The sequence below is a fragment of the Aythya marila genome (assembly GCF_965140915.1).
Source record: "Aythya marila genome assembly, chromosome: 1".
In the NCBI taxonomy this organism is placed as follows: Eukaryota; Metazoa; Chordata; class Aves; order Anseriformes; family Anatidae; genus Aythya; species Aythya marila.
Window position 1 is genome coordinate 110862700 of NC_139042.1, and position 20890 is coordinate 110883589.

At 43.3% G+C, this 20890-nt stretch overlaps 1 protein-coding gene across 3 annotated transcripts in view; it reads left to right on the forward strand.

Moving 5' to 3' along the window:
• Positions 1-20878, forward strand: part of MPZL1 (myelin protein zero like 1) — a 39731-nt gene extending 18853 nt beyond the window's left edge. For 2 of the 3 annotated variants that reach the window (XM_082759537.1, XM_082759539.1), the window contains exons 4-7: positions 7967-8099; positions 9989-10066; positions 11496-11601; positions 16629-20878. In XM_082759537.1, coding sequence (XP_082615663.1) covers positions 7967-8099; positions 9989-10066; positions 11496-11601; positions 16629-16730 — 419 coding nt within the window. In that variant the 3' untranslated portion in view covers positions 16731-20878. The remainder of the gene's footprint in view (positions 1-7966; positions 8100-9988; positions 10067-11495; positions 11602-16628) is intronic. The other variant, XM_082759538.1, reaches the window with a different exon arrangement.
• The last annotated feature ends 12 nt before the right edge of the window (positions 20879-20890 follow it).

The window sequence follows — 20890 nt, forward strand, 5'->3', positions numbered from 1 at the left end:
AAAGTATCTGTAGTGACCCTTGTAAGCTGCAAGGGCTGGCTACTGCCAGTTATTTAAAGCTTCTGATTAGTATTTGGGAATGGTGATCACAGTTCAAGAGCATTTAAGTTCCATATGTCAGTTTGGCTATTTATTTGCCCCGGCCACCCAAAACATTTGATTGCTCTAGGTAAGCTGGGGGTCAGCCAAAGTGTGACAGTTCCTGCAGAGAAACAGTTCTCACAGTGATCAGATTCCCAAATTTGTATTTAAGAAAACAAGAGTAAATGTTAAACTCATAAATGACAATGCTGATGCAACTATTCCATTAGTTTTTAATGTGTTAGAGGAGATTACCCATGTGTATGCTCTAATTAGAATGCTGCTGCTGCTACAAGTATACACTTGCTCATGAGATCATTCCATGTACTGTAGGCAAGGTCTATACCCACATCTTTTCACACAATAGCTCAAGTTGGATGGGACCTTTTGGAGGTCACTTAGTTTTCCAATTCTTGGAAGAAGTTTGCAGTTGATATAAAATAGGTCAGTTTATTTTTCTTATACTCTATTGGTAGTCTCTATGAAGAAGTAGTAAAGCAACCACTGGTTTGGCAATGTCAGTTTGTCTTGGCAAAGCCTCTTAAGATTTTAACCCAAATTAAACAAAGATACTTTAGTACACTAATTCAGCTGATATTTTTCAACAGGCTTGCGTGTTGGCTTCAGCAAGACAAGATCTCAATATTAAATGAATCATCTTGGAAAAGCAAAGCCTGAGGATTATCTGTGGATAATAAAGTGGAATCTAGTATGCACAAATGACTGCATTTCCCTAAAATAAAGAATCGTGATGTATGGAAGGAAATGTCTGTACCTATTTGCCTTCTGTGCTACTTCACTTAACTGCCTCTTGCAACAGAGGTGATACTTTAATTTGCATATTTTGGAGGGTTGACCATGGGTCAGATGCCTACCCAACTGCTCTCTTACTTCACCTTCGGAAACAAGACAGAGAAAATACCTTGACGTACAAGCTTTGTCATTTTAAAAGTAGGGAGATCACTTACCAGTTACTGTCACAGCGAAAACCTTCCCCTCTGCAGCTCCCAACCTTTTCCCAGGCTCAACCTCAGTCCTTCATTCCTGAATCTACTTCCCCCTGCCTTGAGTGGTGGGGGGAATATGGGAAATGAGAGGTTTGGTTCCGTCCATAACAGCTTCTCTCTGCCAGTCCTTTCTCCACAAACTTGTCGTCTGTTCCAGTGTGAGTTCCTTCCTTCCCTGTCCTGCAGGATAAACCTGCTCCAGGCTGGGCTCACCATGGGCTACAGCTTCCTTCGTGCCAAAGCAGGTAGATATTTCCTGGGGTCTTCCACAGGCTGCAGTGTGGATATCTCTGCAGCTCCTCTCTGATCTTCTCCATGGGCTGGAGTGAAATAACGTCCTTCATCATGGTCTTTTCCATGGACTGCAGGCTCTGGTGCCTGGAGCACCTCGTCTCCCTCACCTTTCTCTGAACCTGACGTGCGTGGGTCTATGTCCCTCCTTTTTTCTTTTTTTTTCTCCTCCTTACTCCTGTGCAACATTTTGTTCTCTTAAATATGCTTTCCCAGAGGCACCATCAGCTTGGCTGATGGGCTCAGTTGTATCCTGCCCGTGTAAAGCAACTCATGGGTCTCCTGGAGCTGTCTGAAAGCAGCTCATGCAGTTCCCCTGACACCTTACTGTGTAAACCCGATACGCCTATGGAAAAGAAAGTTCCTGATTTCTTCCTTTTTCCACGTCTATCTTGAAGCTTGCAACAGATCTATAACCAATTTGCTGTGTGGGAAACAGCAAGATAAAAAGGTGTGGCTTGGAGGATCAGTTAAAGATAGCTCTGAGGATATAGTTCTAGGAAATAATGTGCCTTCAGATAACATCCTGCCTTTGCAAATGCTGTATGGGGTGAAACAAATGCTGCTGGATGCTTCAACTGTTAGGATATTTTCATCAGACCAAACAACGAGAACTTGAAGTATTTTTTTCCTCATCATTCATTTTTGAAAAGTAACTGCTGTTTCAGTTTGCTGCAAGTGTTTGAGTTGTTAGGAACTGGTAAGCAGAAGTACAAGTCTAAAATCAAAGAAATTAAAGGGTGTCTAGTGTAGCATCACTTCCCCGTAGGCAGAGCGTTGAGACAAGAGAATCTCACCATTTCTGAAAGGAACCCTGTGTTTGGCAGCACTTTGTGCCACAGGGAAAATTCTACAACAGTTGTCTTCAGATCTCTTGGAGCACCCTGAAAACAGGCTTTCAGGCTATATATATGTCAATAGGTGTAGCTGTAATACTGTCTTGTAGTACTTCCAGTTGAAGGCAGAATGCTCTTGTAATAGGTTGTAACCCATCCTGATCTTGGCTGATCTTGACTCTTATGCATTATTTTTTTAAACTATGTATAAATTTAATTATTTTAAGTCATAGGGCTGGTGTTGTAAATTATTCAAAGGCACTGTTGGGGTTTGATCCTGATCAGCGGTTTAGTACAACACAGCTGCTTGCTCACTCCCTGCCAGCTGGATGGGGAGAAGAGAAGTGGGAGGGCAAAAGTTGGAGAACTGGTGGACTGAGACAAAGTTTCATGAGAAAGGAGGAGGAAAGAAAAAGAAGGAAAAAAAACAACTCCCTAGACCCCAAAGGAGAAAAAAATAACACAAGTGATGCAGAATGCAGTTACCCAGCACTACCTAACAGATGCTTGGTGCAATGGCAGCCCTCAGCCAACTCCTTCCACTTCTGTTATTGAGAACATCATGCAGTACAGAATATTCCTTTGGGCAGTTTGGGTCATCAGTTTTGCTAATTCCTTGCTAACAGGGCAGTATGAGAAATGGAGAAAACTATGACTCTAAGCACTGTACAGCAACAACTAAGATATTGGTTTGTTATCAACACTATTTTCATTACAAATCCAAAACATAGCACTGTAGCTGCTAATACAATTCCCTTAGTTTGTTGACTGCCCCTGCGAAGTGTCCATAAAATGTTCATTTAGTCTGTAATTTTGGTCCTGTCTGTTATGGTGGTTGCTAAGGACAGGAGAGGAAGTATGTTGTGTAGGGTTATTAGATGCCGAAGCCAGCTCAGGTCGGGCCGCTGCTGCACTTGCATTGCTTCTTGTGAGAATAACCCTCAGTTGGTTTGAGTGGTTCTTGCTGTAGTGCTTCCCATAACATGCAATTCAGATGACGGGTTACAACAGTTTAAATGCATATCCACTGCAATCTCCACTGCTGCAGGTTTAACATTGCAGTGAACTCCTCACCTCTCCCCTGTTCCCATTTGGGCTTGTCCATTGGTGTACCTGCTCTGGCATGGTGTTATCCATGAGCCACAGTCCCTTCAGAGGTCTACCTATTGTGTCATGGACTTATCCACAGCCACAGTTGCTTCAAGGTGTACCTGTTCTGGCACAGCCTTTTGGTTGGCCACAGTCCCTCCAGGGGACCCTTCAGACACCTGCTGGAGTGGACTTATCTATGGCCTCAGGTACTTTGGGGTGTACATGGCCCCATGTGGATTCATCCACAGGTCCCAGTCCCTCTGACTCAAGTTCACTCTGGAGTCGCAGCCTGTCCAGTTCAGCAGTACAGGAGGAGCAGCACCACAAAGCTGCTTTCTCACTCCTCCGCTTCCCTGCCTGGCTGGATGCCGGGAAGAGGATTGGTAATTGGGAGGGCAAAATTAGAAAATTTGTGGGTTGAGATAAAAAAAACATTTATTAAGAACAAAGAGACAAGTGATGCACAAAGCAATTGCTCAGTACCAGCTGACCGACGTCTACCTAGTCCCCAAGCAAGAGCATCATTGCCTGGCCAGCTCCTCCCAGTTATAGTGCTGAGTCTGATGCCATATGGCATGGAATATTCATTTGGTCAATTTGGGTTAGCTGCCCTTTAAAGGCTCAATGTGGACACCATACTTTACACATTTAAATGGTCTTGATCACAGATGCTTGGTTAGCCTTACATTTTGGATTAAACATTTAATAAGTTGACGTGTTGACTTCGCTGTTCAGAATTGTGAAGCTAACTCAGCTGTTTTTCACTGAAATGTCTATGCCGTGTTTGCACAAGTTGATAATTCAACTACATTGGAAAAATCATGTTAGTGGGGATGAGAAGCAAGACTGTTGTTTCAGTGGTGTATATGAATACCCTTCAAAGCATAAATGATGGAAATTTGTAGGGAATCCCAAGTCCTTTATGTTAGGCTTCCCCTCCCTGTAATATGAAGCTTCTTAACACACCGTGTTCAAGACAGCTGGTGTTATCTGGAGGCAGTCCATCTTCGATCTGAACTCTCATGAGGGGAGAAACTAGAATTGTCTTACGGAAATCTTCACACTTCCCAACACTGGAAAACTTCAGCTTTATGAAATGGGACACGAGTTCTAGCACATTTCCAGAGAAAATGGAAGAAAATGGAAGATGCTCTGAATTATTGTGATACTTAGTGAAAAATATTCCTTGAAAGGCTTGAGTTTTGGCTTGTGTTAAACTATGAACTTAAACACCAGCTTTGAAAGCTAATGTTTGGTTATGTTGTTGGGGCTGTCTGTTACAGTGAAATCATTGTATGCTATGCAAATATTTATGAGGAATTCATATAACAGTGCAATACTGAAAAACATAAGAAAAGGGGTGGGAGACATAATTCTTTAGCTGAACTATGCAGTCATAAAATTGTGTAGGCTTTTCTGGAGTCCGTTGGTTTGTGTTTTGAGAGGTAGTAAAGCCTCTAGTTTCATGTGCAAACAGTTGCATTCTTGTAGCCTGTTAAAAACTCTGTCAACAGAACATAATTTTTGTTCTTGACCCAAATTCAGCCAACCAAAAATCTCATCTGAATCAAAGCAATAACAAATCTGTCAGGTTAGCTGTTGTCACCTTGTTTAATATCAGTTTTTTAGCAGACATGACGCTATAGTTTTGGATTGCCACTTTCTTGTTCTGAAAGTGTTGCTTATTTTTGTCTCTTGAGTACAAGGTGGGAGGTGGTCTGTTAGCAGAAGTGCATGCTTGTTTTGATGCTTTGATAGTCATTCCTACACCTGTAAAGAAACTTTGGAACTCCTACTTCTTAAATGCCTCAAAAGAAATCCACTTATCTTTGCATGGGGCTCAAAGGCTATCTTTGTCTTCTGTACCTGTGTGGTGGTTTTACTCGGGTGGGTGGCCAAGCTCCACCACAACTACTCTCTCTCTCCCCCTCCTTAAAGAGGAATGGGGAGAAAATACAATGAAAAGGGCTCAAGGGTTGAGATAAGGACGAGGAGATCGTGCAGTAATTATCCTGAAGGGCAAAACAGAAAAGCACTTTCCTCCTATCCACCCTCTTTCACCTCTTCCCCCCAAATGGGGTGAGGGAACGGGGGTTATGGTCAGTCTACAGCGCTTCTTCTCCACCACTCCTTCTTGGTCTCTCTCATCCCAGTGCTGTGGGGTCCCACCCACGGGATGCAGTCCTTGCTGAACTGATCCGGTGTGGGCTTCCCACAGGCAGCAGCTCTTCCAGAACTGCTCCAGACATGGGTCCGTACCACGGGGTCCATCCCTCAGGAGAAAACTGCTCCAACCTGGCTCCCCTACGGGCAGCAGCTCCTGCCAGGTCACCTGCTCCTGCGTGGGCTCCTCTCCACGGGCTACAGGTCCGGCCCGGAATCTGCTCCGGCAGGGGTCTTCCACAGGCGGCAGCCTCCGTCGGTGCAGGGCCACCTGCTCCACCGTGATCTCCTCCACGGGCTGCAGCGTGGAACCCTGCTCCACCGTGGTACTCCATGGGCTGACGGGGGACATCCTGCTTCACCATGGTCTCACCACAGGCCGCAGGGGACTTCTGCTGCTGCGCCTGGAGCACCTCTCCCCCTCCTTCTTCACTGACCTTGGCGCCTGCAAGGCTGTGCCTCACTCCTCTCACTCCCAGCTGCTGTGTGGCACAGCGTTTTTTTTTCCCCTTTCTCAAATATGCTCTCACAGAGGCGCAAACATCGTTTATTGGCTTGGCTCTGGTCAGCAGTGGGGCCCTTACCTAACACGGGGCAGCTTCTAGATCTTTCTCATAGAAGCCACCCCTATGGCCCCCTGTTACCAAAACCTTGCCATGTAAACCCACTACAACCTAAAAAGTATTATTGTTCGTAAGATTCTTCTCCTTAATGGCAGATGTTGCCAAAGGTTATTGAAAAAAGGATGTCTCCCTTTAAATTGTGGCACTAATGTCTTCATCTTTAATTTCTTACTAAGCCTTGGAATTGCGGAGTTGTTATGAATTGGCATCAAACACTGAAAAGCTAGGAAAGCTGCTGGTATGGTATTCAGTCAAATGAGGGTATGAACAGAGAAATGGCTAGAGATTGTGCAGCCCTTTTCCTGGAAGTCATTAAACTCAAAAGGAACAATACTAAATGTTGAGTTAGTATGATGCCCTTACATCAGCAGGGCACTGTATTGTGCTATTTCCTCTTATATAAGGGTGTCAAAATGGACTCAACTGTAGACTTGTTGGGAATGCTGGGTGTAAGCATGGTCCATGGTCCTTGCTGGGAGAAATCCAGCAAAAGGGTACTAAGATAATTAAGGGACTAGGCCACCTTTTGTAGGGATTGTTTAGCCTGCAAAAGAGAAGACACTCAGAGAGATCTCATCAATAATTATATTTAAGATATCAATAAATAATAAATAATAATAAATATCTGAGGAGAGAGAGAGCATCTAAAGAAGACCGAGCCAACCTCTTTAGTGGTGCCCATCAACAAGAGAAGTAGCACTGGGCAGGCATTCAAACACAGGCAATGTCATCTCAGTGTAAGAAAATACATTTTTCTTGTGAGCATGGTTGAACACTGGAATAGATTGCTAGAGAGTTTGTGGAGTCTCCATCCTTGGAGATAGTGAAAACCCAACCGGACAGACTTCTGAGCAGGCTGCACAAGCTGATGCTGCTTGAGCAGGGGGTTTGGACTAGATGATTTCAAGATGTCCCGTCCAAACTCAACAACTCTGTGATGGTCAGGTGCAGTTATCTGAGAAGGATTTTCTATATAAGATGTTCTACCTATCGCATCCTATGCTGATTCACTTGTATTTGGTGGAAGGAGCTATCGTAGCATGGATTTTTGATGAAGATGGTTCTTCTGGTTGAAGGTGCTCCTTGTATTAAGCAAGATGAGAGGGAGAATGTTGTTTGCTACTGCAAAAAGATATAATGGTGGATTGTGTATTCTTTCTTCTGTAAGTCTTTTGTACTCATTTTCTGATTGGCTTTTATTTCTGGCTGCTCTTTCTTGGCTTCCCCTTCCCCCAAATTGTATTGGGGAAAACGTGAGTAAAGCAATAATGTGTTCCTGTAAGCATATTGCTAATACCTTTCAATGATCCTGACTTAAGAAGGGGAAGAATGATGCTATGAAAATGTAGAGAGATGTATTTTGAGACACCAGAAGCATGTATAAATGCTCTTAGAGTGACTGTGGGTAGTAACTGGGCTGTTTGCTGCATGCTACCCGGAGAACAACCAACCTTCAGCACTTTGTTGATTAGCAGTGTGTTAAGTTCAAATCTGCTTTCAAGTGTGCCTGCCTTTTCCTGTTGACCTCACTGGGAATTGCAAGGTGAACGTAACTTTTTTTCTCAGACACAAAATGGGATAGGGTTGTTGTCATTATCATTTGTGTTCCTTGACATACAAAAAATTCTTAGTTCAATATAAAGCCTTTCCTGAAGGATGGTGACTTAAAGAACGCTCTTGGTGTCTGCTCTGTTCATACATTATTCTGCTAGCTGCCTGCAATCGCTACCATTTAGGCTGCATGTTTTAATTCCTGGATATTACATTAGTGCTTCTGCTCTAAAAGAATCCAAGGTCAAGAACATTTGTGGTTTGCATTTCTGTTAATCAGGGAATGCAGAAGAGTTGAATGTTTTCTCCCTTCTCTCCCCAGACAGCCTGCCTGCGTTCCCCATTGCCATGGTGGCAGGGATAGTCATCGGTACGGTTACAGGTCTCACACCGCTCATCTCTATTGTCGTGTGTCTTGTCATCAGAAAGAACAACTCTAAAAAACGTTACTCTGGGTAAGAGATCTCCCTCCTCACCTGTGTATGATGTGAGGAACAGCAGTAGGCTCAGAGGGAGGGCTTACAGGGGGGTAGGAGTTGTTTCAGCCAAGTCTTGGCAACCATGACTAGACGTAGGGTATGGCCGTGTGGAAGACTGGCCATCTGCCTATAATGATTATTTTTCTACTGTGCTTGAAAAGGCCTACTGACCATGAGTTGCACCTGATAATCACTAAATGTTACAGCTGAGCCCTGCCACAAGCTTATGTGCCCTATGGACATCTAATCTAAGATCCCCTAGCTCTGTTCTGTTCCCCTTCCCATCCCCTTCTTCCCTTAGCCTCCCCCTTCCCAAAGAAAAAGTGCCACACATGCAGTTTTAAGGAATGCTCTGTTGAGATGAAGACTGATTTTTTCAGTTACCAGTGTCTTGCTCCTGAGGTGGTAGTACACTGGCCAAAATCCCATTCATCACCACTCTTTAAAATAAGGAAGGAGTAACCACTCCACATCCATCCTCATTCAACTGTCTGGTTTTAGTTAACTGTTACCATCCCTACGAGTTTTTTTTTTTTTTTTTTTTTTTTTTTTTGTGTTAGGAGGGTATTTCCTAAATAAAGCACAGTTCTTTGAGTAGGGATGTGAGAATGCAACAAGACCTAACAAAATCAAACTTGAATCCTGTGGTGATGGAGCTTGGTGGTGGTGGGGGAACTGCTTTCTCTTTTCTCTTTCTCTCTAATTTAGATGGTCATTTGCTTCGGTAAGAAAGAATGAAAATTATGTCTGTAATCTTAGAAACAAAATCAAGAATTATAACCTTCTTCTGTTTCTTCCCCAACAAATATTCCTGCTTCCTGCAGGTTTTCTTGGTTGCCTGTCAGATAAAAGAAAACAACTCCATAAATAAACTTGTGGGGATTTCTAAATTGAACTTTGCCCTGTCCTTTTCCCAGTTGGAGAGCTTAGAGAAAGTGAGTTGGCTATTCCCAATGGTAAGGCTGAGTGCAGTGAAGACAGCTGCATGTGCTCAAAATTGTGCAGAAAGTCTGCTTCCCCCTTTCTGCATGTGTCCTTCTGCTAAAAACTGAGAAAAAACCTGCAGAGTCACGCACCAGGAGTGTACATGTGATGATCCACATGCTTTGCTTCTGAGTGACCTGCTGACCACTGTCTTCCTGCTGAAGGACATGTACTGGAGCTGAGCCTGGAGCAGGAGTTCACGTGCAGTAATTTCATATAATAGATTTAATTGCTCTCCCAGGAAAGTAAACTCTGAAGTTTGAATACTGCTTTTGCTGACCGTGGCAGCTCTGCATGACATGCTAAGAGAAACCAAACGTGCTGTGACCCCCTTCAAACTTACGGACTTTCTTCTCCATGACACTAACCTAGTGTGTGGTGGTAGTGGTGAGATGTACTTACTCTTAGATAACAACTCTGCCTTGAACTGAGGTGGGCTGGGGCACTGCGCGGCATCTGGAACCCTGCATGGCCACAATTTCCATTCATGATCTGACTTTGGTGTTTTTTTTTGTTTTCCTTTCTGCCTTGGTGTGCTGGGATCGGATCCTGCTTATCTTCCTCTCCTTACAGAGATCCTGATATAGACGCCAGATTGGGAATGTAACAGGGCTGGGTCTTCTCTTCCAGTCCCACTAGACACCATGGTAACTAATCAAGTTGGTGGTTGCTGTTAATACCTGTGTGTATGTGTACACATTTCCTCTTCTTTTGCTGACTAACTGGCTAGCTCTGTGCTAACATAACTTCACTGTAATTTGTGCTGGAATCTGTTGGCAAAGGGACAATGCATTTCACTGGGTGCTTGGGTTTCATTGTCTCATGTCTGGCTGGGGTGGGATTGCTGCTTATCCCAGATGGTGTCCCTCCATCTCTTCCAGCAGTGAACTTGCCAGTGCATTGACTAGAGCACAGGAAATTCAGAGTTCTTTCCATGACAGAAGGAAAACACGCTCTCTGTAAGTGTTCTTCTGGCTCGGACAGCTCTGCCATTTGAAAACTTACAATTGCAGTCATCTAAGTGCATGAGCTGCTTAAAAAGGAATTAGGACTTTTAGATAGTGTGGATCTTAGGAATTTTGTGAATAAAGGAAACAATTCATGGTTATGTCATTCGGTCACAGAAGGGCTGCTCTGTCTCTGAGACAGAGTGGAAACCCCTTTCTGTGGTTACTGGGTCTGCAGTATTTCACATTTTTTTTTAATCTGTGGCATGTTTGTAGAGCTAAATCTTCTGTGGTTAGACTTCCCAAAGGTTAAAAAATGATTGCCCTGTGAGAAGGTGTCTGCTTAATGTCACTGTCCTTATTTGTTTGTTTCTGTATTTGCTTTGTACACTGTCTTTTTAAAAAGACTGTGGGGAAAGGATGCTCAGTGCTCAGAGGGTAGCGAAGCGGTAGCAACGGGAACTCCTGTGTTTGTTGTCAAGGAGGTGGCCCCTTTTCTCTCCTGGGTGCGTGGGTTAAGAGGAGATAGACTGAACATTTAAAGACCCATTACTGCACTGCCCAGAAGCCGCCAAGGTTAAGTTTGAAGACATTTGCTCATATACTTAGCTCAGTGGTATTCATTTATCTGTCACTGGCTTGTTGGTTTTTTTTTTTTTTGGTCCTGCTCTAAGCAGATGGGAAGAAAAAAGCAATGACTGAAAACTGGCAACCTTCTTTCAGAGGTGTTAGTTCTCACCACAAGACAGTTTTCTGAGTTTTCAAACAAGATTTGCCCGTTTAGATATTCACTTAGTTGTATCTGGGCACATAGCATACACATCACTTATGACTCTTAAAGTAATCACTCCAGAGACTAGTGTCTGTTGTGAGTGAGCAGAATTATTTTGGAGTCATAGCCCAAACAAAAAGCAAGGGAACTAATGTGGACTTTGGTAGGAAGTACCTTTGTAGTACGGAGAGCTTGGTGGCTGTTGCAAGTGTTCACTTTAATATTTGCAGTGGTATAACGCTTGCTTCAGTGACTGGGGCTATTTAGCTTGCAGGTAGAAGAAAATTGCTGTTTACTGCTGTTAATTGAGTCTCGAGCCTCAGTGAAGAAAACACATGTGGGTTTGTAAAGTTTTAGACTGGTTGGGTTAAATGGGAATATCTAGGGAACAAGAATTCTGGAGGAGCTGCTGTCGCATGTTAAAGTTGTTCCTTCACGTTGCTCAGCAGTGAGACTCTAGGAGGAAGGGCAGAGAAATGACTAGGGAGAGATGGAGAATTATATGTGTTTATTCCAGAATCCATTATGTTCACTTTTACTTTGGCATAATCTGCCACCAATTTCATCTCGCCATCACTCGTTTTTTGTTTTTGTTCCTTTTTTTTGTGTGTGTGTGTGTTTGTGCCTCTTGAACATTGTCGTGCAAACTCTGCTCTGCCACCTCGTCAGCTGCGGTACATCTGAGAGCTTGATGTCACCGGTTAAGCAGGCTCCGCAGAAGTCACCCTCCGACACAGAGGGTCTGGTAAACAGCGTACCCGCCAGATCACACCAGGTAAACTGCTTACTGCTTCTTTCCGAAGCAGGATCCTCATGGAGCGTGGGGAGATGGTATGGAAAAGCTAAAGGCAGGGTGGGACATGTGAATTAGGTGCTGTCTGTTAAAGTGATGAGGGTGGGAGGATGTCTGATCTGAACAAGGGATGGGCAGCAATCCCTCAGAGATGTAGTGCATCTGAAAGAACAGTATTTGGTATTTGTTGAGGTAGAGTTTTATGTCCTTTTTGTACTTATGTACGAAAAAGATGGCTCTGTTATGTGCATTAACATAGATGGTAGTGAAGTACAAGTGTGAGATCCTGAAGAAGACGAGGAATTCATAGTGGGTAGCTGCTGGAGATACATGGAGATAATATTGTCTACTAGATGTGTAACACTCTACAAAGCTGCCTAGGCTGTTCTGGGATTGTGCTGGGGAGGAATTTTCCTTAATCTCTCATCGATGTGGGGGTATATGCTCGAAGTGGCATGCAGTGCCTTTACATGAAAATGAGCCAGTGCAATGCAAACGCTGACCAGTGATGGTTAGTCTGAAGTCACTCTTGCTGCCCAAAGTGCTTTTCTGCTGAGCCACATAGCTTTTGTGGGCTTGAAATTATGAAACTTTGTCTTGTTCTTGCTGCTGTTGGCAAAGTTCTGCTAACTTTGAAGGACAAAGGTAGCTCTTACTCTGACTAATCATCTCATGGGAAATTAGTCAGAGGGCAGAGAGCATGCATCAAACAAGGACTCTGTGCAATATATAATTATCGGCCAACAATGTGCAGGATTTCCATATCTATAAGGTGTTTCTTACCTCTTGATTTGTGTATGCTCAGCAATTTTCTCATGGAGGCCTGGGTTCTGAGTGAGTTTATGTCCAAAATGGACTAATTCTTAGTAAGTCACCTTTTAGGAAGTGTCTACTATAAGTGTGTGGCCTCTGAGGGGTTTCTAAATCAGAGCTGACACCTGCTTTCTTCATTTCTCTTGAAGAGGTAATGGAGATATGTGTTAATACTACAGGAAAAAAATACAGTGCTGAGTGAGATGGATAAAGTCAAGGCCCTTGGTCTGTTGGGGATTTACAGTCTGCTTTTGAAGTACGTCTTGTTCTTGACACGCAGTACTTCCAGAAGTCAAAGTTTTAGTATGTAGGCCCACAATGTTGCCTGATGACTTCAAAGAGCAGTTATTCTATGAACCTAAAAGCACTATAATCAAGTGATAAGGTTTTAAAACAGTTCTGATTTTGACTGGAGTGGGTCTGTTAATAGCAGTCTGCCTTTAAGACCTAGATAAAGCTTGTCTGATTTTATGAATATTCAGCTGAGCAACTCAGAACCACTTATTTTCACTGTTTCTTCTTAGCAGATACATTCTGTCCTGTCAAATGTGTATATGGTGTTTCTTTTTCCATGCCATCGTTCTTGACTTGTATTCTACTATGACTGTTATATGGATGAGAGAGAAATACATTCCTAAATGCGTTTCCCAGATGGATGTCCTTCTTTAGCTAGTAAGCTGGGTTGCAACAGGCAAACTGGGAGGCAGGGTGTGTTGTCCCAAGAAATGCTCACTCCAAGGTGGCTTCTATTTGTCATTTGTATTTCTGCTTTGTGAGTTGTTGATTACTCATTTCTGGGCAGGCTGAAATACTGTTCATCTTAAAGTACAACTTCTGCAGAAGTACATTTCTGATGTACAGAGCAGTATGGCACAGAGATCCCAAGTGGGTAGGTTTATCAGTGTAGAAGCTGGAAGCACTGAAGCTACGTTAACTTCAATGCAGACCTCAGGCCTGCAGAAATGTCTTCAGGAATAACTGAACAAGCTTAGTCTGGGCTCTGTTCTGAGCTTTGGGCTGGACACCAGGACCCTAGGAGGGAGCAGTTCATGGTGCAGAGAATCCTGACTTAAATTTCAGATAAATTTCCTGGGGCTGGAATCTGTGGTAGTTCCAACATCTTCCAGAATCTAAAGAACTTGAGAATACTGTAGACCACATGGTGTGGTGGTCTAACTTCATAACTCCTTTCTTTTGCTGTAACTTGCAATTCGTGACTCTGCTGACAAACTTTTAGCAAGGTATGGGTATACCTGCTGCTCTTTTTCCATTGATTTGAATGAAAAAATCACAAGACTTTGGGAAATGCAGGTTATTTTATGGCAGTGCTGCCCTTTCTCTTAGTTCTGAAGAGTCAGAATGATCTTAGTTGGACTTAGGTGAAAGTTCTGAATTGCTTAGACTTTTCTGAAGCTTTTACTTATGGAAGAAGAGTCTTCACAAAGATTCAGCTGGCAATAAATCAAATAGGTGAGGCATTATAGCAAATTCTTGCTCCTCCTTTTCTCTGCATCAGCTAATCTACCATTTGTTTAGGTGACAGTGAGCATATCCAAACAACGATAGCTTGATTTGGATCAGGTGACCACAGCAAGTCAGATCCTCCATCACCACCTGACATGCTGGTTGCAGCAGGATAACTATATTTAACCAGGCATAAAATTAGAATAGTGATAATACTGATCCTGAGCAGTGAACTCCTGTGGTTGAAAACTGACCCATCAGAATTTCTTGAGCAAACCTGAAATGTCAGAATTGTGAGTATTTTATGAAGCTGTAGATTTTTTTGAACTGATACAAAGTGCTGTAGAGCTGAATTCACCATATCCTTAAACTGTGGTTTCAGGCAGATGAGAACTCCTAAATTACTTACAAATAAACCTTAGGCTTAACTTGTCTTTACGTTTTCATAGACTGAGCTCTAATTGCAGTTAGTAACATGATCTAGATACAGTGTTGGAGATCAGAACAATGTGAGAATCAACAGTGGGGTAAAAAAAGGTGTTTTTTCTAAATCCCAACTTTTCTAGGACATCTGTATTTATTTTTTTTTCCCCAGCATTTCCACAGTCTGTTATTTCTATTCAGCATTTTATAGCTGCTTGTAAGTTTCCATCCTTATTTCCATCCCCTTCCTCTACTCTTTTTCTTTATAACTTGGGAAGTGCTTTATCTGGAAGGAAGAAAGTTTGGGTTTAAACTGCTTCTCAAGGAGAATGAGGCAGGTGCCTGATTTGCCTTTGTGCTGGAAGGAAAACAGCTGTACAGAAGTGTACCTATGGGCCTTTGAAAATTTCCTTTTCATCTTTGGCTAATTGCTTTGGGAGATAGATGGAAGGCTTTCTGTGTCGGTTCCACAGAGATGCTTTCTAATTTGGCAGCATACCAAAAGTACTGGAGAGAAGAGAATGGGAGAAATATCTGTGAAAGCTTCTTCTCCCTTGGACCTAAGGGAAACAGTAATGGAGTTAAATGGGTGAAATGGTTTCGAGGCAAAAGCCCTCAACTGAACAAGAAGATCTGTCCTTGCAATTTTCCCCCTCTTCCCTCCACCTAGCAGAACAGTCCCTTTCTCTCCCGTGCAGGTAATGTTTGTGTGTGGTCTCTCCTCAGAGATCTGGTAGGTGGTCACAGCCTTCCACCCTGTGCTTGTCCGTTGTGGTGTGCAGAATTGGAGCTGCGGGTCAGCCCTTTCCGTAAATGTCCCACCTTTACCTTGTCAGGCACTTGCTCTTTGTAGGCTGCAGTCCTGCCCCCAGCCCATCTGGAACAGATGCAGCTTGCTTTCCTGTAGTCTGTGTTTTGGAGGACATGGTCCTTTAGGAAAGTGCTGGGGTGTTTGCATGCCCTGCTGAAAGACAGTGCTTTTCTGTCCTCCACTTCACTCCAGCAGATATAGCAGAGGTGTGTGGCTGTGTTTCAGTCTTTTCAAGGAAAACCTGGCAGTACCTGTCAGTGCTGGGCAGTGCTGAACAAGACTGGCCCGAGAAGGTGCCAAGCACACCTTATGTGTGAAGTTTGGCGTGATGGTTTTCGGCAGTTCTCTTTGCAGATCTGCACCATACATTGGACTGGTTGGTAGCAAAAGAGTGCCTTGATGGCTTAGCTGACCAAGGATTCAGTTTTACACTTTTTTTTTTTTATTTTTTTTTAAACTCTGGGCTGGGTTGGCTTAAAAGTGAAGTAAGACTCCGCATTACTGCACCATTTTAGTATTTTCTGGCTTGCTGCTGTGTGAGCCTTGATCCCATCAAGTGACTGTGGTGTCCTGAGGTGGCTGCAGGTTTATTTTATCCCTCAATTATATCCAAGTGGTACAGCTGTGGTGAGATTTATTGTGGAGGAATGGTTAAGTGAAGTAGGTCATGTGAATGTTGAGCAACTAGGAGGTCGCGAGCTAACAAAGTATCAAACGCAGCTCATATGAGTCTGAGAAAGTGCGTAAATGAGTCTGAGAAAGTACGTAAAATCTGGGAGGTTTCAGGGAGGTTTCAGGTACAAGAACATGATATCTGTTGGTGGTCTGGGAAAGTACTAACTGTGTTATTTCGGTTGATGGGAGTGAGAAACTAGCTGATAAAATAGAGAAATGCACTAACCAATCATGAGCTTAGCTTTTGCAATATGTATGAGCTAATTATATTGAATTAGATAAAAGACGACTGAGCTATCCAATAAATCGAAGTTCACTGATCACTCATATTGAGCGTCTGTGTCTTCCTTCCGTCGACAACAAATGTCCTCGCAACAATTTACAGGGCTTGAATGGTAGTAAGCACACGAAGAACACTCTGCTATCTACTGGTAAATATGTAGCATAGTTTATCTTGTAAAATATTAAATCTGGCATGCATATGACTAAGCCACGTATCTTTCTCTGCACCACAACATCTAAGAACTGCTGCTTTCCAGAACAAAGGATTCTGGATTTTGCTGTTTGTGAGAAGGCAAGCAGCCTTAGCATTATTAAATGGAGGAAATCCTGCTGTTTGGCACGCTCCCGATAAGAGCAAGGTGGCAGAGTAGAGCTCATTTATAGGTGAGGGCTCATTCCACTTGCTTTAAAGTGTCACTAGCAGTCATAAGAGCTGTGTGGTCTTGTTTTAGCTTTGGTCTTGCTGTAGCCCTTGTGGAAGGGAGGGGCGGTATGACCTATCCTGAGCAATACTGATTGTGCTTTTTTATTCTGTTTTCAGGGCCCAGTCATTTACGCGCAGCTAGATCACTCCGGAGGACAGCACAGCGACAAGATTAACAAGTCAGAGTCTGTGGTCTATGCTGATATTCGGAAGAACTGAAATGAGATCCTAACCTATCCAATGCAAAACACGCATTCAGACTGGAATTGCTTAAACAAAATTTGACCCAGAGAACTCACATGTGGCCTTTGATGCCTAGGCTAGGACCAATGCATGTGCATACAGAGGGAAAGATATATATGAATTGTGTGTAAATAGTCTATTTAATCGTACAGAAGTGAGACCAATGTTGCATGTTGAAATGCGGTAAGAATTCTGCTTATAAATTGCCAATATTCTTTTTGTATCTTGTATGACGAGAGAGAAAGTGGAAATTCACATCACAGTTTTTAAATATTTTTATCTTGATTATTAACGGAGAAACTGGAAGATAACTAAGATTTTAGGTTGACCTCGAGATTTTATTTTTTTTTTTTTGCTTATGGGGCCTATTTTTTGTTGTTGTTGTTGTTGAGGTGAATATAAAGGTAACTTTCACAGGGTATTCATATTTCCTTGGTCAGATTCTCAGTACAAGCTGCCTTCTTGCATGAGGTAGACATTCTCACTTGGTTTTGTAAGCCACATTGTGACTCCTAGTTATCAGAAACGGTTATCTTACCACTGCAAGTGAAGGAAATGTTTAGGCCTACCTGACCTGTGTAACACAGGTCGCAGAATTGTTTACTTCTGTATCGAGCCCATATATTCAAGCCCAGTCCTTTAAGGTACAGGAATAGTGCCGACCTAATGACTTTTGTGAAATTGTAGTTTACCTGTGAAAACTGAAGAACTAGCGAGCTAGAAGGATAAGAAACAGTAACTCTAGGTGGTTGAAAAGTTCACTGAAAGTCTGAGGCAGTGAAATGTTTCTTCCTCATAGCTGTGTCACTTCATATAAGCACAACAAAATGGGCTCCGAGGGCTCTGGAAGTTGTAGTATTCCCTCATCTCCCCCTTGTCACTCCATTATACCTTTGTCACTTCCTAAGAGATGCTTTATCAGTTCTCAAAAGCTTCTAAATGGAGGCTGAATGACCTCTGGAAGAAATTTAGAGCTTCCCTTTTGTTTTGTTGCCTTTTTTTTTTTTTGGTCGTCATTATTGTTGTTTGTTTGTTTGTGTGTTTTCATAACCTTTATTTGCACAGAGGATGCAGTGGGCAGTTTATTTCCTTCCTCTCTGCAAGTCTACTACTTGAATACAATTTCCCAGCTTCTTGTTTCAAGATTATACTCCTCATAGATTGATAGGGATCTCAAATCGTCCTTTTCTGCTGAAGAGAATCTTTCTTTAGCTGACCCATTTGTATCCTGAAATCCAGTGTTCAGGACTTGAAGTGGCACTCCAGCTGAGGTCTTTGCAGACTAGCATATAGTAAGAAGGATTTCTGTTTTGTACACCCTAATGTGGTGTAGGCTTTTCTATACCAGTAGATAATTTTCAGCTTGATCTACCATAACCCCTTCTCTCTGATTTTCAGCCATTTCCTAATTCAATCTATTTCACAAAATCAGTCACAGAATGGTTGAAGTTAGAAGGGATCTCTGGAGATCATCTGGTCCAACCGTCCCTGTTCAGCTAGAGCAGGTGCCCAGGACCATGTCCAGTTGGGTTTTGAGTATCTCCACAGTTGGAAACTCTTCAACCTCTCTGGGCAATCTGTTTGGCCACTTAAAGTAAAAAAGCATTTCCATGTGTTCAGATGGAATATCCTGGTTTTAAACGTCTGTCTGCTTCCTTTTGTCCTGTCAGCGAGCACTAGTGAGAAGAGTCTGGCTTCCTCTTCAGTCATTTTTCCCAACAAAGTTGGGTACACACTCATCAGGATCACACTTGGCTGGTTTCCTGACAACACCTGCCTTTGTAAGGAGCATCACTAAAATCAGGGTGAATCCTACTGCTTTCCCTATGAACTACGCTCTTTCTCCCCAGTATTTGTTCTACACTTACAAAGTAACAAAGCTTTTGATATGGTTGATGGGGAAACCTGATTTTGATCTGCCTGTGCTTATGCCTGTGCATTACATAGAATCATAGAATCATAGAATATCCTGAGTTGGAAGGGACCCTTAAGGATCATCAAGTCCAACTCTTGACACCGCACAGGTCTACCCAAAAGTTCAGACCATGCGACTAAGTGCACAGTCCAATCTCTTCTTAAATTCAGACAGGCTCGGTGCAGTGACCACTTCCCTGGGGAGCCTGTTCCAGTGTGCAACCACCCTCTCTGTGAAGAACCCCCTCCTGACGTCCAGCCTAAATTTCCCCTGCCTCAGCTTAACCCCGTTCCCACGGGTCCTGTCACTGGTGTTAATGGAGAAAAGGTCTCCTGCCTCTTGACACCCCCTTACGAGGAAGTTGTAGACTGTGATGAGGTCTCCCTTCAGCCTCCTCTTCTCCAGGCTGAACAGGCCCAGTGACCTCAGCCGTTCTTCGTACGTCTTCCCCTCCAGGCCTTTCACCATCTTTGTAGCCCTCCTCTGGACACTCTCCAACAGTTTCATGTCCTTTTTATACTGTGGTGCCCAGAACTGCACACAGTACTCGAGGTGAGGCCGCACCACCGCAGAGTAGAGCGGGACAATCACCTCCCTTGACCTACTAGCGATGCCGTGCTTGATGCACCCCAGGACACGATTGGCCCTCCTGGCTGCCAGGGCACACTGCTGGCTCATATTCAACTTGCTGTCTACCACGACCCCCAGATCCCTCTCTTCTAGGCTGCTCTCCAGCGTCTCATCGCCCAGTCTCTTTCTCCCTAGACATTTTAGAGTAGAAGGGAGGAGGGTGATGAATTTAACTATCAAAAACTCAGTGCTCTGAGAAAATAGGGCTGTCTGTCCTTGGCTCTGAATTTTTATTTATATTTTTTTTCTTTTGGAATATACTGGAGAATCTGAGCACAATACTGTTACTTCTGGTGCTAACTATAGGAAATATGTCATTGTTTTTGTTTAGTTACAGGTATGTTCATAGAACCTCTACTGAGGAGTCTCATTGCAAAGCTGCTTGGATCCTCTGTATGAAGACAGATTGAATTTTGAATTATTTTTTATTAGTGTTGAGTTTTTTATTTTTTTTTTCAAAGAAAGAAACAAACTCCCTTACCCCTAGGAGCAGTAGTACAAATTGGTCTGAATCCCTCTCCACTGTGAAGGCTGTTGATTTAATATTTTTTTTCGGTCATGGAAACATGAGCAAAGTTGCTTAGCTGGAATGGACAGCTTCTACAATGTAGCTGTTAAACAACTTATTCAGGCTGAAGTCAACAGAACTTGAGGCAGTATGAGACAAAACTGTTTTGAACTTTCTGTCAGTCAGATTGTCTTAGCTTGTTTAATCAGGTGTGGTAACCTGTGCTGATGAAAAGGACTGATGCTTAGCTGGCTTATTTGTCTCAGGTGCAGAGGACTTCCAATTTCCTTGATGGGTAGCAAGCAAAGGTTAAAGTCAGTCAATGTCATCAGATCCCGATGTTATAGTGACCAGAAATTCAATTCTATGTCCTCTGCTGGTATTCTCTTAATTCTCCAAGGCTGTTTTGCAGGTGGAAATGAACAGCATGTACTCCTAGGAAAAATGAAGCATGTTGTTCTTGACCAGTTCCAGTACTGCTGCTAGTACTTTTTGGGTCCATCTATTTTGGAAAGAAGTACTGTGTGGCTCGGATGGAGCTGGGGAAGGTCTGTGTGATTTACAAGTTGTTTCCTACAGTTTAATGTCCTTTTTGTACTGTGGTGCCCAAAACTGCACACAGTACTCGAGGTGAGGCCGCACCAGCGCACAGTAGAGCAGGACAATCACCTCCCTTGACCGACCAGCAATGCCGTGCTCAATGCACCCCAGGATATGGTTGGCCCTCCTGGCTGCCAGGGCACACTGCTGGCTCATATTCAGCTTGCTATCAACTACAACCCCCAGATCCCTCTCTGCGGGGCTGCTCTCCAGCGTCTCATCGTCCAGTCTGTACGTGCAGCCAGGGTTGCCCTGTCCCAGGTGCAGGACTTGGCACTTGCTCTTTTTAAACTTCATGCGGTTGGTGATTGCCCATCTCTCCAATCTGTCCAGATCTCTCTGCAAGGCCTTTCCACCCTTTGACAGAGTCAACAACTCCTCCCAGTTTAGTATTATTAGCAAACTTACTCAAAACACCTTCTAGTCCTACATCCAAATCATTTATTAAAACATTGAAAAGAACTGGCCCTAAAATGGAGCTCT